The sequence below is a fragment of the Ochotona princeps genome, chromosome X, assembly GCF_030435755.1.
Source record: "Ochotona princeps isolate mOchPri1 chromosome X, mOchPri1.hap1, whole genome shotgun sequence".
Classification (NCBI taxonomy): domain Eukaryota; kingdom Metazoa; phylum Chordata; class Mammalia; order Lagomorpha; family Ochotonidae; genus Ochotona; species Ochotona princeps.
The window spans coordinates 70,491,831-70,506,379 of NC_080865.1; the positions used below are offsets into that span (position 1 = coordinate 70,491,831).

Here is a 14,549-nt window from a genome sequence, read left to right on the forward strand (position 1 = left end):
AAATTTGTTTGATGATCAGAAGAATATAATGTGTACTTTTAAGTCTTGGTAGTAGTATTTTCCTTTCAAAAGTGTTTGTTAGTATTTTACAAAATGCAACTGTTTTTGTTTCCTCTAGTTTCCAAGCCTGCAAGCGTGAAGGAAGCAGAATCAGCAAAAAAAAGCCCTGAAAAAGGTACTATGATTTAAAACTATGATTTAGTTTGTTAAGCTGCTGTTTTAGTAAACAGTGATAACTACAAAGGGAGAGTGGATTCATTTCAAAGGCTATCAAATTGTCCTGAGAGCTTGTGCAGTTCCCTTGTGCTAGTTTAACTTTATCTCTTCTTTGTATTTCTTAATTCATGGGGCCAACATTGTGGTATAGCAAGTTAGTTAAGTGTCAGTATCCCATATGGGTGCCAGTTCTAGTTCTGCTACTCCACTTCCCACCCAGTTCCCTGCTAACATGCCTGGGAAAACAGTAGAAAAATGCTCCAAGTGCTTGGACCACTACAGGCATGTGGGAGACCTGGAAGAAACTCCCGGCTCCTCACTCGTGGCTTTGGCCTGGCCCAGCTCTAGCCATTGTAGCCATTTGGAGAGTGAAACATTAGATGAAAGATCTCATTCTCTCTGTCTCACCTCTGTCACTCAAACAAATAAATCAAAAAGAAAATAAAAGAAGAAATTCAGACAGTATATGAGTCCTACTGCTGTGAAACTCCACCTAGAAGGAGAAGCTGAAAATATTCTTGTCATTATCCTTCCCACACCTGATTCTAGTTACAAATAAATATATAGATACCTTTCTTTGAGGAAGAGACAATGCTTGTAATTACGGTTGTGCAATTTATTTTTATGGTTTTATAATATGAACATCTTTTCATGTCAGTACATTTGGATCTTACTGTTTTAATTGAGTAAAGAGTACTTTGGCTGTATAACAGTTTATTTCAATGACTAGTCTAAAACTGATGGATGTTTACATTATCACCAATCATTTTTATTGAAAACTGTGCTGTGACATCTTTATGCTTACATTTTAGGATAATCATATACATGTTTCTTTGGAAGAAGATGAATTCATGGAATGTAGAAATACTGGATCAAATTATGTGCATATTTAATATTTTGATTAAAAAAACTGTTAAATTACCCTCTGAAAGCCCATCATTTTGTGTTTTCCAGTAACATATAGTTAACATCATCTGTTGCTAAAGATTTGGTTAAATATATCTTCTCCAACCTTTCCAACCAGTTTGCCAGGGATCTTAAATATTTATTAATAAAGTCACGTTAATATCATCTTGTGTAACTCTCAAAAGGAATGAATACATAGTATTTTGAACATCTAGAAAAGATCAACCATAGACTACTTTTGTATCTGCATATTAAGAAAATGATCTTAAAAGCTGCACTAAACTTAGTAGCACAGATGAGAATGACCACATTAAATTTGCGTTGTCAAGTTAGGGTTTACAATTTTCGTCTATACACATCCCTTTTGCTTCTCTCCCCACATTTTCCTTAGTCCTCACATCTTACGAAAGTGAAAAGTTTTAGACGAAATGGGAATGTAGAAAGCATTCTGACAGCCTTTGGGTCAAGTAAGGGATGAATTTAGATAGTTTTCTGGATTGAAAGCAGACTCTTATATTTTAGTGAAAGATCTTTTAGTCATGATTGTTTTTAGAGATTTGGGGAACTGCAGTGGGATATTCATTTTGAAATGTTTTTTTCCATATTCAGGCAAAGGAAAAATTGATATTCAAGCCTATCTAACTGAATGGCAAGAGGAGCTTTTCAAAAAAGAGGAAAGCATTAAGGATTTGCCACGAATGAATCAGGTAGAGTATTTTCAAGAATTCTAGGCTCTTACTTTTTTGTGCAAATGTGAATGTGACCATCTCTAAAACAACAGGTATGTTATTACAAAACTAGCTATGTTATCTTTAAGTCTCATGAGCACGTATGACTGGGAACAAATTTTTAAATAATTTTTACTTAAATTAAAAAAAATATTTGCAATGTGGAGAGAAGTAGCTAGATATAAGGAAGGTAGATCTATATAGAAAACTCCCACATGCTGGTTCAGTGCCCAGATGCCCACAGTGACCAGCGCTGTGCCAGTCTGAAGCCAAGAGCCAAGAGCCAGGAACTTAACCCAGATCTTTCATGTAGGTAACAGGAACCCAAGTACTTGAAGCATTACCATTGCTTTCCAGGTTGTACATTAGCAGGAAGTTGGAGTCAAGAGCTAGGTATTGAACCCAAACACTTGGATAATGGGAGGCGTGTGCCTTTTTAAAAACTTCTTCTTTCATGTATTTGAAAGGCAGGGTTACAGAGAGAATGAGGACAGGGGAGACAGACAAATCATTCAACAAATCCTCCATTGCCTGATTTACTCCCCAAATGGCCACAATAGCTAAAGCTGAGCCAGACTGAAGCCAAGAGCCTGGGACTCTCTCCTGGTCTCCCATATGAGTGACAGGGCCCAAGTACTTGGGCCATTTTCTACTGCTTTTCCAGACACATTTTAGGGAGCTGGATTGGAAGCAGAGTCACTCAAGTATGGTCTGACGCTCATATAGGATTGCCACTGTACCACAACAACAGGAAGGCAAGTGTCTTAACTATCACCTTGACTGCTAAGCTAACCACCAACAGTTCTGATATGGTGACATTCCTGTAGAAAAACTGCATTTTGCATGATTGTTTTTTATGTTGGAATCACTTGTTTAAGTTGACAAATACCCTCTTGAAATGTCCTACCTAGGGGCAGTAAGCAGACGTAGCAGTATCTCTCTGCATAGGTCCCACCATAGCCTTTAAAAGCAGCTGCTCATAGTCATTCATTGAGGAAATCACATGGAACACTTTCTTAGTCCTTCCATTAAGGCTGCTTAATCAATGGATGATTTACACACCAGGAAATATGGGACTTTGCTTCATTCGAAATGCCAACTTCCCCTGCAATAATGCTGGCAGGCAAACTGTCCAGGAATTAGTCTAAACAAAAGATACTGCTAATCAGACAACAAATGGAAAAACTTCATCCTCCTCTTTCTAGAACTAGGATTAATTTGGGGATTAGCCATCAGCTTATCATTTCTAGGATGAAGGCTGCATGATACAAATCCTATACAGAGATTCTTGACTTCTGAGTTCTGTTTTTATTTGCGAAATCTAACATCCAAATGATATGTCCAACTTGTGTCTTCTAGTCGCAGTTTATTCAGTTTTCAAAGACTCTCTATAACTTATTTCATGAAGACCCTGAGGAAGAATCATTGTATCAAGCCATTGCTGTTGTCACTAGCCTTTTGCTAAGGATGGAAGAAGTTGGAAGGAAGCTCCATAGCCCTTCATCATCAGCTGAAGGATTCTCTGGTACAGTCTGTGCTTCTGGAGGACCCAGTGAGGGGACTCCTGGGAGCCACCTGGAGCAAGAGCCCTCCCCTCTTAGGGAGGAGCCTCAGTGGTCATTTGCATTTGAACAGATTCTTGCATCTCTCTTGAATGAACCGGCCCTGGTGAAGTTTTTTGAGAAACCTGTAGATGTAAAAGCCAAGCTAGAAAGCGCAAAATCTTCTCAGTTAAAATATAGGACCAAAATGTAACTCTCCCAAACAGTAATTGTCTAGTCTAGACAAGTTTACCAAGATTGCTGTGGTTTATCAGCTTGGTTCCAGGAAGTGAGGCTCAGGGATTTATCTTGTTACTAGTGCATTTGAGTGCAACAACAACAACAATTCCTAAATACAGTAATTGGTTCCTTTGTGGTGATCTCAAATTTTAGTATTCTCAGATACAAAACAATTCTTGTTATTTCACAGGTTGTATGTTATCATGGGGAATATATTAAATGTTACCACTAGAGGGCACCACTCTATCACATTTAGTAAGGAAATTACTGGCTTGTGCTGCTGTTTACATATGAATTACTAATGATTTTGAGAAGATGACATTGTGTTTGAGTATTAGTGATGTAGATGTGCCATACTGATAACTATTCTAAATTGTTTCAGTCCTATTAGGATACTTTAGAAAACTGGGTTCTTAGATCTATAGTCTTAAATCACCATTTGGGTCCCTCATTTCTCACATTATCTGAGTGAAATGGTACTAATTTATAAATCTCATTCAGTCTAATAGTAAATGTTATTTCAGTAACCTGTAAATTCTCCCTACCCGCAGAGCTAAGAAGCATCTTTCTCATACTATTAACTCTGTTACTGATCAAAACAAATGCAGAATTCTAAATTCAGGACTGATAGAAAACAGTTTTGGCTTTGGATTTAAGCTGGACAAACTCAGTCCGTTGAGAATGGTTAAGAAACAGTTCAATTAACTGTATAGGTTTTTTTTTTCATTCGAATGAGAAATTACTAGAAATCCTTTGACATGTAGCCCTTTGTGGCGTTTGTATCAGAGTAGCTTGTGACTGCTTTGGTTCTAGCTTTAGATTTTGAATTTTGATGTTTTACTTTACATTAATGGTAAAGAATATTTCTGTGAAGACTGAATTATAGCATTAATCTGGCAAGCACGTAATATTTAGTTGTATGTAATGATTACCAAGGTAATGAATGTATAGAACCTTCCTAAAAACCTTGTGCCTCTGATGTAGATGTGCAATTTCCCCACACTTTAGGCTGCTCATATTTTACTCATGTCAATGACAGTCCATTTAGAGATTGTGGGCTTTATTAGCACTTTTGAAAAAAAGTAAAAGAAGCAAACTAATGTGTCCACCTGTCTGTGCTCTTTCCAAGAAGAGCCGCTTATGAATCAATTCACTTAGGAAACAAGGAGAAAGCTACCTTTTTCACAAGACCTTGGTTTCTGATCCGTAGACTGTTCTCAATGTGAAACAATGTTAGGGCAAACCTCCTCCTTTTCTAGCAAGAAATCGGCCTAATCAGCCTTTGGCAAGAAATTTCCCCTGTGAACAAGGCCTACCATAAAGGGCCCTGCCACCATGGAATACGTCATATTCAGACAAGTTCAACAAGTTTCAAGTCGAGCCTTTGAAAATGTCATAAATCAGGTTTGGCCACACAGATTCTAGTAGTGTCTTTAATGAAGTAATTTGATAGCATTGTGGGTTTTTTTTCTTTCTTTTTAAGAAAATCACTTAATTGCTTTAAAATAATGAAATACCTGTATCTTTTCTCAAAGTATGTCCACATTTTAAATGGTCTTTAATGGTTTATATGAAGACTATCATAATCTGCTATTATATGGTAATTGTTAAATTAGACTCTATTAGCCTTAGACACATGACTCATGCTAAGACATTGTTGTTCTATACACCTTGTTGAATATTTTGTTAGTTGTATTTACCAAAAAAGATACTTTCTTAAGAGCATATATTAATATTTGATACAAATTTAAAGTCAGAATAGTAAAGAGTGTTAACTATTGTATTTTAGCTTAGATTAATTAAAATTGAATACTTGGACATTTTCGAGTTGCGCAAAGATTTAAAATTCGAGTTTAAAAAGAAACGTTTATTTTTGCAGTCAGCAGGAGAATCAGGATGAACACATTATAGTTTTATAGTTTCAGCCTTGTTAAAGAAATGGGTTATTCTTAATCATAAAGATGTATGTGTCAAACTGACCCAGTGCATTATACCTTATACATTAAATTTAACATGTTATAAGGTAGGTTTACTTGTCTTTATAAAGATAAATATTATAAATCTGTTTTAAACGTGAAAAATTGTTTCATTAAAAATATTAATATAATTTAGTATGATGTATTTTTCTTTATACTTAACTCCGATATTGCCTTAGAATTCCCTCCTGTTCACGTTGCAGAGACTAGAATTCACTACAATTAGTTTAGGCAGGAAAAGATCTGTATCACATGACTTCCGTAGTTCTCAAGAGACTTCCAGTGCTGTACAAGAACCAGGCCACCAAGGAGGTTACTAATTTATCTGTGATTAGGAAGCTGCTGCTTCCTGCTACTATAATGAAGATCCATCAGTACTGCTGCCATACCTATAGAACCGTTTTGTCCTTTCTGTGATTTATACATGCAAAATAGATTCCAGACACCCTGCCTCTCAGCACCTAGAGTAAATCAGCCAACTATCTTCACAGCCATGTGTGTGGCAGAAAGGGCAAAAGCACAGCCCCTTTCTTCCTTTTTCCACACAAATTTCACATGTGTACATCTGACTGACTGATAGTAAATCCAAAATCCCATTTGCAAAGGACTGGGAGAAATGTACTTCTAGCCTGTGCAGTACATCAAGGCACGCTGTGAAGGTGGGGTGGGCCTTGAGGACTCTATTTGCCTTCGGTCAGTGTGTGACAGACTACTATAACACACTTTAGTTTTCTCATCGCCTCAGTGAAGTGGGACTCTGGGCTGAGCTTAGCTGAGTCGAATGCTTAGGTCCTCACAAATCTGCAAGCAAAGTGTCAGCTGGGCTGCTTCTCATGTAGATGCTCAACTGGGGAGGAATCCGCTTCCAGATTCACACAGGGTGTTTGCATCCTGGTGGTTGTAGATTTGAGGGCATCAGTTTCACATTGATAGCTGCTGGAACACCACCTTGAACTTCTCCAAGCCAGCTCCTTGTCACTGTCTCTAGCTTCTACAGGCTGTCTTGACCACATACTTCATCAAATCAGCAAGGAAAGTTTCGAGAGAAAGTCTGGTACACACTGCCTGATTCAGACAATGGAACACAAGCATAGCAGTGGCACCTCATTCCTTCTGCTTCTGCCATGATCTCTTGGATAAATGTCAGTCCAGTTCCCACCTACATTCAAAGGGACAGGGTAACACAGGGGCATGAGTATTAGGGAGCGAGGGCCATAGGGGCTGCTTCAAAGAATCTTAGGCTATCCAGCATAAACACCAGTGCCTGCTAGTCATCTCTCTTTTGCCATGCAGCACACTTCTTTCCATATTTCTGTGTCACAGCATAGCAACAGCAGAAGTTTTGGCGTTTACCAGTGTAAGCCATCCTCATGCAAACAAAAATGCACTACTTCTCTCTCGTAGGGGAAGATCCAAATTTCTACCAGTCTCCTGGATCTGCAGATGTGCAGTGTTTACTCTTGCTAACTCAGTCTCTATTCCATCTTGCAATCTTGTCACATGTAGACTAAACTGTACAGGTAAACACTGTCAGCTTACCTTCTATAAGAGAATAAAGGCAGGAAAGTAAATTGATAACATGAAAGCACATACCTAAAGGAGAGAAGGAGAAACTATGGTTAGTTGCCACTGCTCTCATTTCTCTAACGGACTATTTTTATTGGAAAGGAAGATTTACAAAGAGGAGGAAAATATATCTTCCATCCTCTGGCTCACTTCCCAAGTGGTCACAATGCCAGAGCTGAGCTGATGCGAAGCCAGGAGCCAGGAGCTTCTTCCAGATTTCCCATGCGGGTGCAGGTTCTCAAGGCTTTGGGTTATCTTCCACTGCTTTCCCAGGCCACAAGCAGGGAAATGGATGGGAAGTGGAACAGCCAGAACACGAACCAGTGCCCATATGGGATCCCGGCGATTGCAAGGGGGAGGATAAGCCAATGAGCCATCGCGCCAGGGCCTAGCATGCATTTCTATGAATTCTAAAGTGGGTAGACCTGTAACCATCACAGCAATTGTAATATGGGGTAGCTGCATCACCTTAAGGAGCTCCCTCCTACCCCTATCAACCACTGATCAATTCTCTGTCCACTCTACAAAAACTAGACGTTTGCTTTCCCATCATCCCTGATCCCTGTAGCCATGTGACCAAGGAACTGTTAGCCCTTTTGACTGGACTTTTGTCATCTATGGCAAGTAGGAGGGAAGTAGGATGTACAGCACATTCTGTTGGCAGATGAGGTATCTTCACTTCAACATTCTGATTCCAAGATAGGATTAAGAGTATTAGAGGACCCAGACCTTATGCTCTGTACTTAGGCAGAGCTTCTTAGTGACTCTAGGAGCCAAACAATTCAATAAACTCTCTGCCCTTTTTGGGAGCTGTTATCAGGTAGAATCTGTTTCTTTGACATTAAACTAAAACTGGTACATGTAGTACTAGGGCCTCAGTACTATTGGCTCCATCAAGGCAAGGTCATTATTGCAGGAGCTGCATTACTAGGCCTGTACGCACCAGCAGAAGCACATTTTATGTTTAATCTCCCGCTATGTGCAGTTTCCATTTCTTTCATCAGAACTGCATCTCTCCCCCCCCCCCACCCTAGGAACATCAAGAAATAGATTTCTTGGCTCTTAATTCCACTCATTTCCCCTGGTGGGTAATGGCTTTTTTTATACAGCTGCTTTTAAGATCTTGATCTTCCTAGAGATCTGCAGTTCCTTATGATTTATCCAGCTTCTTAGAAAGTTCTCTTGGGAACCAGTGATTAAATTTGGATAATTAACTATCATTCTCTGAGTCCGAGACCTTCCATACAGACCAACATGCACGTAAAATGAAGATGTGAGCAAAATCACTCCCCATCTGCCCCTACACACAGACATTCTTCAAATCAGTGGCACATCCTGAGCTCTGTGATTTCTCCAGGGATAGAGTACTGACGAGTCTAGGCCCTTCCTATCATATAAATAGCTCTTACTCCATTGATCAGGGAATAAATGAAATACATCCATCAACTGTTTCTTATGGCTAATAATTCATACGAATTCCTGAGCTATGACCATATCATTCATGTTAAGATATGTCTGACTGGATTCAAGATAAATCTGGGTCTTGCTTCCCTAAGCCCTGACCATCACCGGTGGGTGACCATTGTGTTCTCATGCCCCCCACTGCCCCCCACCCCAATCCATTGCCATCCCCCAAGGATCAGTGTGAATTCTGAGACCTTGTTCAATTTTCATATTTCCATTTTCCCAATGAATGCACAGTTACCTGGGTAAATGACCATGGGCCCTACTGGCTTAAAAGAAAAAAAATTTTTTTTAAACAAGGAGATGGAAAGTTAGAAAAGATTTACAACACCTGGGCCTAGTACAGTAGCCTAGCAGCTAAAGTCCTTGCCTCACATGCCAGTTCTTGTCTCTACTTCTGATGTAGCTCCCTACTAACGTGCACCCAGGGGAGGAGGGTGGGTAAGGCAGACAGCAGATTGTGGCTCAAGTACTTGGGGTCCTACTGCCTGTGGGAGGTGGAGTTCCTGACTCTTGGCTTTGGCCTGCTCCAGTCCCAGCTATTGCTGGTATTTGCTGAGTGATTGAGGGAATGGAAGATTTCTCTATTTCTGCCATTCTACCTTTCAAATATTATTTTTTTAAAATTAGTTTCAAAAAGGGAAGATATAATTTAAAGATCCATTTATCTGAAAGGCAGAGGGAAAAGAGACAGAGCTCTTCCATCTGTTAGTTTATTCCTCAACCCACCAGGGCTGGGCCAGGCTGCAATCAGGAGTCAGGAACTTCACCCAGGTCTGCCACATGAGTGGCTGGGATCCATGCACTGTAGCCATCATCCACTGATTTCCAGCGTGGACTTTAGCAGAGGGCTGAATCAGGTGGCAGAGCAGCCAAGACTCGGACTGGCATTCTAATCTGGGCATCACAAGTAGCAGTTTAATGCATCGCTACAATAGCTGTCCCAGAAAATATTGATTTAAAAAACAAATAAATAAAGGAGAGGGAAAGATCATTCTCTTTATACAAGAGTATCAAACATCTTGCTCATCCTCACCTCCAGGAATTGTCTTGTTTCCTGTGATGTCAACAGCCTATTAGAAAATACCTAGTTATTGCGCAGTGGTTTCTTGAGCATCTCCCTTTGACTGATGAGAACCATTCACATCCTGGAGAAATCTCCTGGCTTGAGCACAGTTGGGAAGTGGACAGTACCATGGCTCTCATCTTCCCATAGGAATTCTCAGATGCTCAGGATCCTTGTTCTTCTCCTCAGCCAAGATCTTAGTAACACATTGACAAAGGTTAAATTCTAAATATTGAATTCTTCCTTTTTTTGTTGTTGTTTCATTTTGTTTTATTTAATTTTAATTTTTCATGATACAGTTCCTTAGGCTCACGTGTTTCCCCTTGCATCCTCCCCTCCCTGCCTTCCCCGCCACTGTGCCCCTGTATTATTATAATAGTAAAGTCCAACAACAGTCATAAGTTCATCATTCTTCTATTTAAGTGTATCATGACATTGTAACTATTGACAATGGTAAAAAGTTCAACATCCTATTGTCAAGATTCGGTCTCATCAGTCTCATCAAGCCATATCTAAAAAAAAAAAAAAAAAAACAAGCACAATATAGCAGGACTGAAACTGACTTTTATGAATGTTCTATTTCTTTTCCCTTTTGTAGTCTCCACATTTCTTCATTTGGCTCTGTAGCAATCTTGATAGAAAATTAGACTCTTTTTTTAAAGATTTATTTATTTTTATTAAAAAATTAAATATAGGGCCCGGCGGCGTGGCCTAGTGGCTAAAGTCCTCGCCTTGAAGGCGCCGGGATCCCATATGGGCGCCGGTTCTAATCCCGGCAGCTCCACTTCCCATCCAGCTCCCTGCTTGTGGCCTGGGAAAGCAGTCGAGGACGGCCCAATGCTTTGGGACCCTGCACCAGAGGTTTCTGGTTCCCGGCATCGGATCGGCGCGCACCGGCCCATTGCGGCTCACTTGGGGATTGAAACATCGGATGGAAGATCTTCCTGTCTATCTCTCCTCCTCTCTCTATATATTTAATTTTTAAAAAAAGATTTATTATTATTGTAAAGCCAGATATACAGAGAGGAGAGACAGAGAGGAAGATCTTCCATCCGATGTTTCACTCCCCAAGTGAGCCGCAACGGGCCGGTGCGCGCCGATCCAAAGCCGGGAACCTGGAACCTCTTCCGGGTCTCCCACGCAGGTGCAGGGTCCCAAAGCCTTGGGCCGTCCTTGACTGCTTTCCCAGGCCACAAGCAGGGAGCTGGATGGGAAGTGGAGCTGCCGGGATTAGAACCGGCGCCCATATGGGATCCCGGGGCGTTCAAGGCGAGGACTTTAGCCACTAGGCCATGCCGCCAGGCCCTCCTTGTTCTAATTTAAATAGGCAAAAAAATACAGTATTGCTCAACATTTTCCTTGGGAACATATGCCCGTGGCTGTGAATTGGCTCAGCTCTAGGTGTCGTGGCCCTTTGAAGAGTGAACCAGCAGATGGAAGTGGAAGGTCTCTCTCTGTATGTCTCTATGTCCTTCTTTGTAACTCTGCCTTTCAAATAATAAATAAATAAATAAATCTTTTTCAAAAAGAGAGAGATCTTGATCACAGGAAGAAATAAAAATCACTAATGTTAACCTTAAACTAAATTAGATAAAACTAAGAGATCATCATCATGGAAGGATTTTTTTTAATATGGGATTTATTTATTTTTTATTGGGAAGGCAGATTTACAGAAAGGAGAAACAGAGAAAGATGTTTCATCTGCTGGTTTACTCCCCTGAGCCTATCCGAACCAAGAGCAGGGAGCTTCTTCCAGTTCTCCCATGTGGGTACAGGGCACCAAGGTTTTGTGTAATCCTCTACTGCTTTCCTAAAGCACAAGCAGGGAGCTGGATGTGAAGTGGAGCATCCAGGACTTGAACTGGTGCCCATATGGGATGTTGGCACATGCAAGGTGAGAATTTAGTCACTAGGCTATCCTGGGCCCCATGGAAGGATTCTTACACAAGACTATGCTAGAACTATACCCTTTAGAAGGGGTCCCTACTTGAAAAGGGAGGTGCTAAGTAGATACCTGGCATTGTCACATCTAATTTTAGAATCTGTATGCAGCAGCCACAGGGAAGTGCTGAGGAAACTTTGTACCTGGGAAGAAAGGGTTAGGATTTAGAATAATGACTCAAAGTTTGGGAAAACTTTCATGAGAGCTGGTGTAAAATCTGGACATTGCTACCCTAGACCAGCTGATGTGTCTGAGAACAGCTCACATTTGTGCTGTATACAGGAGACAGACTAGCCCACCTTAGGGCAGCCCACCATAGTGCAGTCAGCTTGCTGTGTGCTGCCATTTCTGGCAAAAGACCTGTCCTTGCTAGGTACCAGAGTTTTCCTACTTTGGAAAGCAGCTCTCCAAACATGACCTTCAGGTGTCCTTACAGCTGCACTAGAGAACTTGTGCACCACAGGAACAGAATGCTGTGTGTGTATCCCTAGCAGTTCTGTGCATACATTTTCTTTTTTAAAAAATGAAAATAGCCAGAATGTTAATAAATGAGAGAAACAATACACCACACACATATGCACACAAACAACACCCACACACATGCAGAAGATGATTAAAGCAATCCATATTAATCCAGCATCCAGAGGAGCCAAATCAAGTTTGTTTGTAATAAATCTTCCTCCAATATATTTGCATTTATTAAGTTAGGATGGATGATTTTGTGTAATTAAATGCATATGAGCTTATCAATTCCTTGGAAATCCCAAGTATCATTTGATATTATCAGACATTCATTCTTACTCTCTCATTCGAAACCTAATACTGTACTGTCTCTCCGAGTGAGATCTGCCGTGTCCTGATATTCGAAGACTTGCACCGTGTTTTCATGAACAGTGAGTGAAAATCTTACAGCTAGAAAAGGCTATGTGTGCTGGACTACAGTAACATATCAGTCAAGGTACAATTAGTGGCCAAATATTCATGTTATTTTAAAGACTTAAGCAACATTTTTACCCAAGCTAGCTGTCCCTGTTACAAAATGGTTTTCCAGATTCTGTACTGCGCAAGACTATGTAATACAGATTGATTCACCAATTAGATGAATTCTGCATTTTTTCCAAGTGTATAACAAGCTGACTGAAGTTTATGCCTCACATTTCATATTTTTTTTCACATTTTATAATTGAACAAGAAAAAATTATTTAGCTAGAAATCCCTTGTTTCTTTCATTTTTTTATAAAGATTTATTCATTTTTTATTACAGCCAGATATACACAGAGGAGGAGAGACAGAGAGGAAGATCTTCCGTCCGATGTTTCACTCCCCAAGTGAGCCGCAACGGGCCAGTGTGTGCCGATCCGAAGCCCAGAACCTGGAACCTCCTCTGGGTCTCCCACGCGGGTGCAGTGTCCCAATGCATTGGGCCGTCCTTGACTGCTTTCCCAGGCCACAAGCAGGGAGCTGGATGGGAAGTGGAGCTGCCGGGATTAGAACCAGCGCCCATATGGGATCCCGGGGCTTTCAAGGCGAGGACTTTAGCCACTAGGCCACGCCGCCGGGCCCAGTTTCTTTCATTTTAATTAATTAATTTTATGATACAGTTCCATAGACTCAGGCTATTCATGTTGCTCTGCCGTTTCTGGACATGTCATATCACACAATATTTTTCTGACTCGTGTTACCTCCCTTGTTTTTTGAGGTTCATTCCTATTGTAGCTAAGGCTCGGCAGTTAATTCCCTTCAGTTGCTTAGCATGGGTATACCGCGATCTGTCTGCACTCAGCACTTGATGAGTGATTTGAATGATCCCTGCCTTTTTGCTGCTATCAGACATATTGCTCAGAACATTTGTGGTATCAACTTCTCCGTGAACGACTTTGAATTTCTCTTGGACTATACATAGGAGTTACACTAGTGGGTTACATAGTAACTTGATAGTCAAGATTTTGAGATACTATCCAATTGTTTTCCCAAATGGCTGTTCCAATTTACATTCCAATAGTGGTGTATGAGGCTTCCAGTTCCTCCACAGCTTGACCCACACTTGTTGCCTCCTTCTAGGCATCCTAGTGGATGTGTGGTGCTGTCTCATTGTGCTTTTAATTTGTAGTTTCCTGAAGTTCAGGGACATTGAGCAGCAGTTGTGTTCTTCCTAGTGATCACATTATGAATTATGCCACCCTCATTCATTTGTTGAATTCCCAGTCTCCTTCTACCCCTACCTCTGAATGTCACTGCATCTAGAGAAAGTTCCCTTTAAGAGCTGATTAAGTTTAGGGGGTCTTGATCTCATATGAATGACTTTTTTTGTGAGAAGAGAGATGCTGGGCCCAGTGCGATAGCCTAGTGGTTAAAGTCCTCACCTTGCACATGCTGAGATCCCATATGGGTGCCAGTTCGTGTCCTGGAGGCTCCACTTTCATTCCAGCTCCCTGTTTGTAGCCTGGGAAAGCAGTCAAGGATGACCCATAGTCTTGGGACCCTGCACCTGCATGGGAGAGCCAGAAGAGGCTCCAGGGTCCTGGTTTTGGATTGGCACGGCTCAGCTCTTGCTGTTGCAGCCATCTGGGAAGTGAACCAGCAGATGGAAGATCTTCTCTGTCTTTCCTCCTCTCTGTATATCTAACTTTCCAGTGAATTTCTTTTTTTGTTGTTAAAGATTTAATTTATTTTTTATTACAAAGATATACAGAGAGGAGGAGAGATAGAGAGGAAGATCTTCTGTCCGATGATTCACTCCCCAAGTGACCACAATGGCCGGTACACGCCGATCCGAAGCCGGGAACCAGGAACCTCTTCCAGGTCTCCCATGTGGGTGCAGGGTCCCAAGGCTTTGGGCCATCCTCTACTGCTTTCCCAGGCCACAAGCAGGGAGCTGGATGGGAAGTGGAGCTGCCGGGATTA

General features: G+C 41.0%; 1 protein-coding gene across 2 annotated transcripts in view; it reads left to right on the top strand.

Annotated features, from left to right (window-relative positions):
* The window catches only part of TBC1D8B (TBC1 domain family member 8B), a 78,511-nt gene extending 74,776 nt beyond the window's left edge, over positions 1-3,735 (top strand). The window contains exons 19-21 of one of the 2 annotated variants that reach the window (XM_004590168.4): positions 119-175; positions 1,732-1,829; positions 3,210-3,735. In XM_004590168.4, the coding sequence (XP_004590225.2) occupies positions 119-175; positions 1,732-1,829; positions 3,210-3,605 (551 nt within the window). In that variant the 3' untranslated portion in view covers positions 3,606-3,735. The remainder of the gene's footprint in view (positions 1-118; positions 176-1,731; positions 1,830-3,209) is intronic. The other variant, XM_058658665.1, reaches the window with a different exon arrangement.
* Positions 3,736-14,549: the final 10,814 nt, after the last annotated feature.